We start from the raw sequence: 11,275 nt of genomic DNA, 5'->3' as shown, positions 1-11,275 counted from the left end.
GTCCCACTTCACACCCGCACGGACCACGTGTCACCCTCTGCTAGGGGCCCGACAACCACAGGAGGAGTGCAGGCAGAGGCAGCGGGACATGGGCGCCTCACGACCCGGGTGCCTCAGGCCAGCCCCCATCCCAGCTCCCCACGGTTCGGACATTGGAAGCCAGGGGCTTCACTCGGTGCCTTGCCCTGCATTTGAGCAGCTTCGTGAGGTGGCTTCTGATGTCTTTGCTGTGCAGGGCATAGATGAGGGGGTTGATGAGGGAGTTGGTCTCACCCAGCAGGAATAAGGCGTCCTTGAGTGTGTCAGACAGGTTGCAGGAGCTGCAGGCGGCCTGCACGGTGCCCCCCACCAGGTACGGCCCCCAGGAGAGGCTGAAGCCGATGATGACGATGAGCACGGTCCGCAGCGCCTTGAAGTGGCGCAGGCGGGAGCGGAGGCTCCCAGCCTGGGCGCAGGCGTGCTGCAGCCGCTTGTGCTGCAGGTAGGCGATGCTGCCCACCGAGACGTGCAGGCACACCAGCACCAGCAGGGACGGAGCAAAGATGCCAAAGCAGATCGTGTAGAGATACTCGCTCTTGGCTGCATAGAGGAGCCCGCAGTAACCTGTGTAGTTGCTTTGCTGGAGAGAGGGAAAGATCAGAGGCAAGTGTCCAAAAAGGAAGGAGAGCATCCAGAGGACAATGAGGGAAAGGACCACGGGCGTTTTCTTTGGGAGGGTGGGGTAGGAGAGCGGCAGCCTCACCGCCAGGTACCTGTCCAGAGAGATGAGGAGCAGGGTCAGGATGGAGCCGATGCACGGCGTCATGCTCATGGCGATGCGCAGGAGGCAGAAGGACTTGCTGCGGTCGAAGTCCCCATCAAGGATGTCATCCAGCGCCTCACAAATGCACATCACACCCACCAGCAGGTCGGCGGTGGCCAGGTTGAGGATGTAGATGTAGCTGGTGCCTGGCTGCTTCCTCATCAGCTGGTAGACAGCCACAATCACCAGCAGGTTGGCCGGGGGAATGAGGCAGCTCAGGAGGGAGTGCAGCACCGTGTACAGGATGTTGACCATTGCCCCTGATGAGGAGGGTCGTGACAGATGCCCAGAAAAAACAGACCCCAGCACAAAGTAATCCTGCTGTGAGGAGAAGCGTGGCCAAGCTGGTGGGATGGGACAGAAGTGCTTCAGCTCCTCCAGCTGCAGATTGAGGCCAGGAGCATCTAAATCAGTCCTTTAAGAGGTGCTTAGTCCATCCCAGGAGACCTCTGGGACCATCCCAGTTGCCACCAGTCACCAGTGTTTTTTCCAGCACTTTCAGCCTCTCTTCTTCCCATCTGACTCTGTTCCACACCCGCAAGGATGCTCCAAGCGATGCAGAAGAGCTGCTGCTCTCATCCATGCCCGGTGTGAGTGGCTGCAGGGGGAACTCTCCGGGGAGGAGTGTGCTGCAGGGGCAGGGGCTGGGTTGGCCGGCTCCTGAGCACGCCCGTGACGCACAGCGATAAGGAGCAGCTTTCCAAGCAAAGCCGAGGGGGTGGATGGCAGCTGCTCCCGGGCACCCGCGGTCGGTGGGGATACGAACCTGGTGTGAGGCCGCTCTGCCCGCAGCAGAGGTCTGAGGAGGCCCCCGAGAGCTCTGTGCCATGCAGCCTCCTTCTCCTGGTGCCCACAGACCAGCCCTGGCACTTTGCATAGGAGTATTTTAGACCCTAAGGAAATGCTTTTGTTGAGGCGTTTGCAGACCAGAGTGTGGCAAATGTGACTGCTGGGGCTGCCTGTGCTGCAGCAACCCCTCTGCCTGTGCTGCCGGGCAGCGCACACGGCCCGTGGGGTCTGGGCAGCACCGCAGGTTTTGGAGGGTCTGAGACCAGGAGAAACAAGGGAGCACTGGAGATACCAGGGGAGCGTGGCAATACCTGGACAGTTCTTCACTGTCCCACAGCTTGTCGGGTTCTCCTGACAATGGGTCAGAAAAGATGCTTGTCTAACGTTAGCTTTTATCATACGCAGCTGTAAATGCAGCACTAACTGGAAGTGGCATGGTAAACAAGTTCAAAAATATTAAATCCAATTTATGTCAGATTAGGCTTAGGATAAACATACCATATTCATTAAATTCACATTTATGGCAGATCTGGAATTTACGTTCACCAGTTCAAGACAGATATTGCTTGCAAGCTCTTGTTAATGCGTGGCGTGATGGCTCTGCTAATGGCACTGCAAACACTGCTGGAGGAGTGCGTGCCCTGCCGCAGTCACGCACGGCACCGCGAGGCCCTGCCCGCCCCGGGAAGCTGCCTCATGTGGGCAGAAAGGGAAGCAGAGCTATCGGTCACGCTCCGTAACCTGCCCTTGTTCTCGTCTCATCACCACAGTGTAAATGCGTGCAGGACCTTTGAGAAAGGGCAGGTACTGGGTGTTCAACACCATAACTGAGGTTTAAACCCATGCCAAAGGCTGTAGCATGGTCTGCTGGGCAAAACTGCGTCCTCAGAGCACTGGAGGCAATGGGGCATCAGCACGTGCCCTCCGGCTGAATACACGGAAAATGCAGAGGGTCCAGAAAGCTCTGCACTGAGTATTTTTGGAGACAGAGAGCTTGGAGAGGGTGAATGGGAAACTGTGTGTGCTCAGCCTGAGGTACGTCCTCTTGGCTGCTGCTGGAGGTGGGTTCCCAGGCTCAGGGCACCCAAGGTCCAAACCCATCCAGCTGTGCTGAAGCTAAATTCCAGGAAGCATTGACTTCAGGCTGAACAAGTCCTCCTGGTTGGAGGGCCACAAGTATTGAGTTGTCATCTGGTGTTTGGTAGTTGGTTTGTGGGGAGGCTGTCAGATATTGCTGACTTCAGTGACGAGCAAGGCTCTTTTTTCCATTTTGTCGTTCAGTTTTTCAATTGGAAATGATCCGTGACTAACGTTCATGAGGCCTGGTCCAGCCCATAGGAACAATCTGCTCTGTGCACCCTACAACCCTACAATTACAGACATGAGCACAGCCAGCCTGTGCTCCCCTAGCAGAGCCGAGGGCTGTGCTCCTGCTGGATTTAAAGAACACCAGCCCAGGTTCTCCTGTACCTCACTACAACGTGTTGTTACGCAATCTTGCAGAGATGAAAGAAGAGGAATATTGTGGGCAGCGAGCAGATCATGGGCAAATATCACCAGGGTGATACCACAAACAGCTCACGGAAAATCATAGCCTAGCAACACATCTGTGCACTTATTTGTTCTGTCTGATCTGCCTGAAGTACGTATCTAATGAGAAACTAAAGCTCTCTGCACACCAGACATTTTGGTTAATATATTTCAGAAGAGATTGCGTGGATTACCTGAAAAGATGATTTCAGCATAGAATCAAGAGGCCATTGTATGTTTAATGGCTGTGATTAGCAACGCCTTTATAGCAATCGGTGTCAATTTTTCTTTCCTCTAGGTGGACAGAGCTTTGAAATTGTCTGAACCATTACTTAAAGCATTCCTTAAAGTCTTGAGGTGGGTCAAAGTCTGCTCTTACAAACCATGGCAACTGCCCTCATGACAGCTCTGCAGATTGCCTTCTTGTCTGATTTACTACCCCAGCAGAGAAAATCTCCCAGCCTCAGCTCCCCACCCAAAGGTAATTTTTGGTAAGAAGGACCCGGGAAGTACTTTACAAGGGGGGCAAAACTCAGTAGCTCAGGGCAGGAACAAAAAGCAGAGTGGGAGATGAGATGTCTCTAGCTCAGCAGGGGCAAGGCGCTGAGGATCCCAGCTGTGCTGTGCAGCCTCACTGGAAGCAGGTTTCTGCCTGTTCTGATGGCAGAAGGGGCTCAGCACGAGCCAAAAGAGCAGGGCCAGAGCAGGACCTGCAGCTACCACAGCTCAGCCCCAGCAGAAACCTGAGCGCGTTTATTCTCAAGGAGAGGACTCAGCCCTGGGCACAACTCCCTCCCAGGCAGGGCGAGGTGGAGCGATAGCGATGCCACCGCCCGGAGGACAGCCCCAGGACAACACCCCAACAATCAGAGCGCTGCAGCTTCCACAGACGCCTAATCCCACCCAGCACCTGCCGCAGCCACCCAGTGCTGGCTGCACAGCTCCCCAGCAGGAGCAACTTTCAGGAGCTTCCTTGCCACGGTGTAAAACTGCAGCCCTGGCCTTCACAGCCTCCCCCTGGTCCTTAGCACAGGAGCTCCCCGGAGCCCCCCTCAGAGGCACTATCGTAGGAGGCTGACCCATCTCATGCAAACCCCCATCCCCACACAAGTGCTGCGGTTCCTCACCCAGCCATGCACGGCACTCACAGAAGACAATGAACACACTGCTGACTTTGGGAAGTGGACTCTTTATGTATTTTTCGGTTACAATTCTAAGAATATCATCACCATCAGTGACTCAAACAAGGTACTTCACACAGTCAATGAGAACTCTTTATTTAAATTAATTTCCTTAGCTTCTATTGAGGACAGTGAAAGGCCCAGCTTTTCAACTCTTCAGAATGGTCACAGGAGAACCTCTTGAGCTGGCCAACACAATTTAAAAAGCAGTTGACCTGAATTTTTACTGAATTCACAAAATGATGCAATTACTCTGCATATAATTTTGTTCATATAATTTAGTATATACGCACTGTTCAACTCTGCCATATATTTTGAAAAATATACAACCCTGCTTTAACCACATTAGAGATATTTGATAAGACAGCTGTCAATTACTTAACAGATTAGGACAATATCAGACACTCCTATAACTTCATTTCAAACTACAAAAAGAACATAAACCCATATAAAATACAACAGATTAAACAAACTTTTTCCAAGGGATAATTAGGTATCAACTCAATCTGCCATTGTGTGAAACATGAATATAAAATAAGTTACAATTAGTAATGCCTGCATCGTTGAGCTGTGAACTGGTCGAATGAAATCTTAAAAAAACTATACAGTATTATTGCACTCCATGAATGTGCAGTATCTGGAGACACACCAGCACTGAAAGATGTCTTCCATTAAGGTTTTTTCAGGAGGCACGACGTGACTGCAGGAGAAGCATCCAGTCTGTACCAACAGCAAGCTGTCTTCAGTACAGGCCTTCATTGGTCCGAGACACGCGGCCCTTGGAAATCACCACTTAACTCCTGAAAACAGAGACACAAGTGTTACAGCAGGCAACACTCCTGAGTTAAACGAGCAAGCCATCAAAAAAAAGCCGTGAGTTAAATGAGCAAGTTAAATGTAGTCAGCACTGCCCAAACAGAATGCATTTGCTGTAAACTAGGAAGAAAGGCAGGCTACGTGTGCTTCGGGTAATAAAAACTGAATTATAAGCAGCGTCTCTTGTGAGGATGTAACTCCTGACAAGAGGGGATTATTATTATTTTATTCTGAACAGTTGTCTACGAGGATACGATCAGAGTGATACTACATCAGTATGAATTAAATAAGGAGATGCTAGAACACAGGCAGGGAGCCTCACTACCAGAGTCATCCGGATGTGTCGCGTTAATTTCCATGTGGATAGAAATACCACCAAAGGCTTTCTGTTTTATATTTTAACTTACATCCTCTTAGAGGGAACTCTACAAAAGAACAGTCTTAGCATGTGTTGTAAGCTTAAAAACGTCGAAATCTACTTTGCAACACAAAGAATGGTGTCTTGAGATTCTCTAAATCTGTACATACAGGATGTCAGGCTTCAGCATGCAGATCTAAGAAGTACTGGAAATACCCAACTTTTAAATAATTACATTTCTAAAATACAAAAGGACTTCACAATTAAGGCGACTTCTGCTATATTACCAACAGACAAACTGAACTTAACTGAATAAATAGGGTATGTCTGCAAAAATCAGAAGTCAATGGCTTCTCATATTCCCTGCACTGCTACTTCAACATAACATCTCTGAATTGCTCTCCCTGTTTCATGAAGCTGCGCAAGTGTTTGTGGAGGGAGAGCTCAACAGGTCAGAAGAGCTGGGCAGCACAGGTCTGTCACTTGAGAGTGGGGGTCTCTGCTGCCAAGGTAATGCCAAGCAATTGGTCTCCAAGTCCGAAGCATTCTTTTGCAAAAAGCTGTACCCCAGTTTTTTCAATCAAGAATTCACGAGTGGTCCCTTAAACGTAGATTCTCCACTTTTGCACCAAGATAGTTTTTTCCTGGCACATCTCTGTTCATGTGAAGAACCGTAAGCTAGATGTATTGAAAAGTCAGAACTGATGCTGGAACACTGAACTGGCTCAGCATAAAGCACGGAAGCATGGATATGACCACTCAACCCCTGCTTCTAACAGTCAAGGAACGTTTGCAAAAGGCTAAAATGGTACAGTACACACATAAAGGCAAGAAAGCATGTTCTACTTTCTAGGGTCATGCAATTAAATTCAGTTACAAACTGTAGACAAATCCTTCGCACACAGACTATCGTAAGGCACATAACAAAGCATGTTTTCTGATGTCTAATACAGCTCATTAACGCAAGGTTTTTTCTGGCCAAAGGAAAACCAGCTCTCAGTTTTGAAACAAACCCCAAAACAAAACCTCCTACTAGAACAGTACCTGTGAAATCATTTAACTGAAAGTCACTACAACTGTTTGGGGTTTTTCTTCAGTAAAACACTTTTTAATGAACAAATATCAAATACTACGTTCAATCTGCAACATGCAGCCCTTTATATCCAAGTGAACAGGCAGCTGGTGACTGGAAGAATACTTACAAGAAGTTTCAGTGCTGTTAGATGGGGCTATGATCGATGATGAGGCATTGACTCCATGTGCACGTTGAGCTTCATTTCATTATCAAGAATTTGTACAAGCTGCTGCATGGAAGGAAGGTGGCCGGACTCTAACTTAGACCACACCGGAACGTCTACCACAAAACACATGGAGAAAACACAGTTAAATTGACAAAGGAACACGTAGGGCCAGTTTATGCAAACTTTAAAAGATCCAGGAACCTACGCAGGTTGGTACTAATTTTTTGTTGAGAGAAATATCTGGATCAACACTGCTTCAGCTACTCTGATACGATGCAGTCAGCCTTTACAAAAGCTCTGGAGGATAAAACTCAATTTAGGAACTACTACACTGAAACGCACCCTGCACAATTATAAATAGAAAAAAAAAGCACACAACTAGATTATAGACCTGTACCTACAGCCTGAAAAAAAAATGTACTCTGTGAGGCTTACATAATCTTTAAAACCATAGAATTATTTGAAGGCAGAAGGTCCACAGACTCTTAACCTGAGACATCAGTACTGCTGTCTACCAGTACTGGAAATTCTGGGAATATCAATAGACTTAACATGACTGCAAGTCCAAACCATATTTAAAAACGAAAGCATCGAACTGGAAACTGTTCCTCTAGTTGATCGTTCCTTCCTTAATGCGCATCACACGCAACGAAAACACAATACAGCTACTCCAAGTGATCAAACATTCCCCTAAGGTTTTTTTACACTGCAACTGTTAAATACATGTAAGTGACCGTACTGTAAGACATGCACAATTTTCATCATGCACTGTGACACACAACATCTGCAGTTTGAGGATGGAAGGCATTACACACACCATCACGTCCTGGAACCCGCCCATTTCACACCACCAGCCCTCACCCTCCCAACCCGACGGCTGACCAACAGCTCTCACAGATCTCTGTACACACGCACCACGACTCCCAGAAGAGAAAGTTTGTGCCTCACCATTCAAAGTTATCTCAAATGCACCTGTTGACATACACTGGTTCTCAATCATGTTGCTCAGGAAGAAAACCATCATACACGCATAAACCTGGAAGAGAACAGAGAGAATCCCAGACACTTTGGCCACGTAAAGCACGGCTTATTTTATTCACTTAGAAATGCTGGAGTTTACAGGCATCTTTGTATTCCCCTTTACAATAATGAAGTAGTCTTGAAGTGGCATAGCCATCTTCCTTTCATCCTCTCTGTAAAAAAGATTTTGCACACTGACTTTCAAAGACAGGTATTACAATTGTTCTGAAACCACCCAGCTCACAGTTCTGACTCAAAGAAGCAAAGTCGCACCTCCTTTCTCCCTCCCTCCACAGATCTCTGCACATCTCAACAGCCCGTCTGCAGAAGTACGTGGCTAAGATGGCACTTGTAGGAGGACAAGGGAACGCGGATGTTCCTACACACTGCCTGTCATTTTCAGAGTAACACTCAGATTTAACACAGAAACTGAACAATGGCAGGTCTAGACACACGGCAATGTCAAACTGCCTCGTTTGCAGCAATTGCCAACCCTGGAGCATTTCTTCAAACTAATAATTTAGCATTTTCTTTGTGCACTGGTGCCTCATGAAGAACTGATGCAATCTCCAGCAATGCAGCACCTCACTCCATGGCCACCACAGCTTTAATTCCCTCTTCATGCAGAAGGGCACAGTCACACCGGGTGCTGCGATGCCTGTGGATTTGCATGGGAGATGTCAGCTGTTGAGGACACCACGGGCGTAGCACAGCCAGCCCAGCTCGGTCCTGCATTTGGCCCGTTCAACTCCACGTGGTGTGTTACAGCCTCTGTACGTCCACCCTGACTGAAGACACAGCCAGAGCTGCTGCACTGGGTAGCTCTGGGAGGTCCGTGCACCAGTGAAATACATGCAGGTTAACAGACTTATACGTTGCTTATACATCTGGAATAAGGTTATTATAAATCAGAGTACAATGCCATCGACCTGTTAGTATCAGCAGCACTGACTCACGGGGATATTCATCCCACAAGTCAGAGGCTGTCATGCCCAAGTAAGTTCTGGAAAAAAAAAAACGAACAGAATTTCAATTTGATTTTTCTAGCCACGATCACGTTGGATGCCTACTCTATTAAAATTGGACAAAAGCAACCACTGCAAAATAGCCCTGAGACAACAGAAAAAGGAAGCTGTAGTTTTAATAAAAATACCAGCTTGGCACTCTACCTGAGCCCTTAAGGAAAAATAAAATAAAATAAAAAAAACACCACAATGCCTTCTTAATAACCGCGGCGTTTCTTTAGCAAACAGTGTTACATCTCTATCAGTAATGTTGACCACATCTGTTCCTCTACAGCACCATCAGCTTGGAAAGAGAAATACCAGGAATTAAACCAAAAGTTACAGGAGCCTGAAGGCTCTGTTAAGACTACAGCGTGCTTAAGTCAGCAGCAGCGTTCAGTCCTCCCACAGCACCCTCATGAAGCCATGCTAAAACTGCTTTTCAAAAATAAAAGATGAAAGCAACCAGTTTACCTTATTTTCTTGGCCCCACTGCCAGATGCTTGGAGCTTGCATGCCAAAGAAAGCAAATGGATCCTTGCCAACAATTATTAAGCCTATTAATACTAGTTTGAAGACGGACAGGAAGGATGCTATATGCCTATCAAAAGACAACAGATAAGAGTGACTCAGAACGTTCCCATTACAACTTCACTGCACATTAGCCAAGATTTACCTCATTAGAATAATTTTCATAATGTACAATCCAGTGTTTCAGAGGAAATATACATTTTTTCAAGTAAATTTATCTGTCTTTAAAAATATCTTACCCATAAAAGCAACACACATGAACAAGAGCACACATTCTCAGGATACCAGTGTTGTATGCCACACACACAGATTTGTTCCTTTTTTCCCAACCAGACCTTACACAGAAATTTCAACTTAGGCACATCTAAACTAGACAATGCATTTAGCTTCTTGAGGAAGCTGTTCTGTATAACAGAGATGTGTTCAACCGGCATGCACTACTTCCTCTTAAAGCAGCTTTCCAGCAGGTGCAGAGAACTCCACGGAGCTCTGCAGGGATTACATCTATACCCAGAGAGCACTGAGGAACTCAAACTCGTACCAATCTTACTGGTGTGCTTATTAGGGGTAAGTAGGTCACGAAGTGGCTCAGAAGCCACCACAGTAACTAGTGTGTACACGATGGTTTAAGTACCAGCAGGAAACGCTGTTTTCATTTCTCCAGATTTCTTTGGGCTTTCCTGCCTTCCCCTGCGCTGAGGTTAAGGTCCCCCAACATCCTCCCCCCCTAAATTACGTGTTAAAAACAAGTTTTTCTCTACCCTACAGCCCTGACCTATTGCTAGAAACAGACACTAAGTGCATAAGCCTGAGCAACAAACCAGAACTTGTACCCAGATAGATCACGATGAAAAGCTGCAGAACTTCACCGTGAGCAACAGGGACCACACAGGTTACTTTGGGTTCCCTCGGAGCACACCAGGCCCCGTACCACACACAACCATCAGCTCTCCGTACGCACATTACCACACAGGTATCTGGAGGGGAGACAATGCCGAGCTTGCAAGCGATCACAGCAGCAAAAAAAACCCTTTCCTAAGTTTTGATTTTCTATTTTATTTAACTGCAAAGGCACACATCCACCGCTCCCCGTGAGCACACAGACTGGGAAAAAGAAGAAAACCAAAGGGCGCTGCCCGTGGTGTGCTCACCTATAGATCGGTTGCGGAAGGTAGTTCTCCCCTTCGATGCGGATGTCTGGGTACCGCTGGCTGATGACCCGCATGTACTCCTCAAACACCCGCCTGTAGCCTCAGGAGACGCTGCACACACGGCCCCGGTCACCGGCCCTGCGGCGAGCCCGGCACCGCCACAGCGCGCCCCGAGCCGCCGGGACCGAGCAGGAAGCTCCACGGCCTCCTGCCGGGGGGGGGGGGGGGGGGCTGCCCGCAGCCGGGTCACAGCGCGGCCCCGGCAGCGCCCCGAGCCCCGCGGCCCCGCCCCGCCGTGCCCGTGCCCGTGCGGCCCGGCCGCTGCAGCGCCGCCCCCGGCTGCCGGTGCGAGCAGGCCCCGAGGCGCCCCCCGAGCCGCAGCCGCGCTCCCCGCCCTCCCCTCGGCCTACCCCAGCCCCGCTAACGGCCCCGGCCCCGCCGCCTCCCCCCGCCCAGCCCAGCGCCCGAGGCCCGGCCCCGCCGCGGGGCCCTGGCGGAGGAAGAGGAGAGGAAGGGGGGGATGGGGGGGGGTGATCCCGGTCCCGCCCGGCGCCGCCATCTTGCGGCCGCGCTGCCTCACCAGATCTGGAACTTGAGCAGGGGCCCGGTGGCGTAGGCCATGCGCAGCCGCTTGGCGGGCAGCGCGCCCTGCTCGGCCGAGCCGCCGCCCGGCGCCGCCGCCAGCGCCAGCAGCAGCAGCAGCAGCCACGGCCCCGGCCCCGGCCCCGCCGCCCGCATCTCGCCCCAGCGCCGCCGCCGCCGCCGCGCCAAGGTCACGCGAGCCCCGCTCCGCTCCGCGCAGGCGCCGCCCGGCACCGGCCCCGCCCCCGGAAGCCGCGCGAGGCGGGGCCG

General features: G+C 50.0%; 2 protein-coding genes across 2 annotated transcripts; both read right to left on the bottom strand.

The window, feature by feature from the left end:
• Positions 1–97: 97 nt before the first annotated feature.
• Positions 98–1,155, bottom strand: LOC137861213 (glucose-dependent insulinotropic receptor-like). The gene has a single exon (XM_068692369.1). The coding sequence runs from the start codon at positions 1,055–1,057 to the stop codon at positions 98–100; it is 960 nt and encodes a 319-aa protein (XP_068548470.1). The 5' UTR covers positions 1,058–1,155.
• A 3,135-nt stretch (positions 1,156–4,290) lies between these two features.
• On the bottom strand, positions 4,291–11,229 carry SELENOT (selenoprotein T). The gene is made up of 6 exons (XM_068691965.1): positions 11,004–11,229; positions 10,424–10,534; positions 9,216–9,342; positions 7,666–7,753; positions 6,679–6,830; positions 4,291–5,102 (listed from the first exon to the last, which is right to left on the bottom strand). The coding sequence occupies exons 1-5, from the start codon at positions 11,159–11,161 to the stop codon at positions 6,706–6,708; spliced, it is 609 nt and encodes a 202-aa protein (XP_068548066.1). The 5' UTR covers positions 11,162–11,229; the 3' UTR covers positions 4,291–5,102; positions 6,679–6,705.
• Between the last annotated feature and the right edge of the window lie 46 nt (positions 11,230–11,275).

Source organism: Anas acuta, chromosome 9, assembly GCF_963932015.1.
Source record: "Anas acuta chromosome 9, bAnaAcu1.1, whole genome shotgun sequence".
NCBI lineage: Eukaryota > Metazoa > Chordata > Aves > Anseriformes > Anatidae > Anas > Anas acuta.
This window is presented reverse-complemented; position numbering and strand designations above follow the sequence as displayed.

Coding starts and splice junctions, on each gene's coding strand:
- LOC137861213 (XM_068692369.1), bottom strand. CDS start 1,057: ATGGTCAACATCCTGTACACGGTGCTGCACTCCCTCCTGAGCTGCCTC.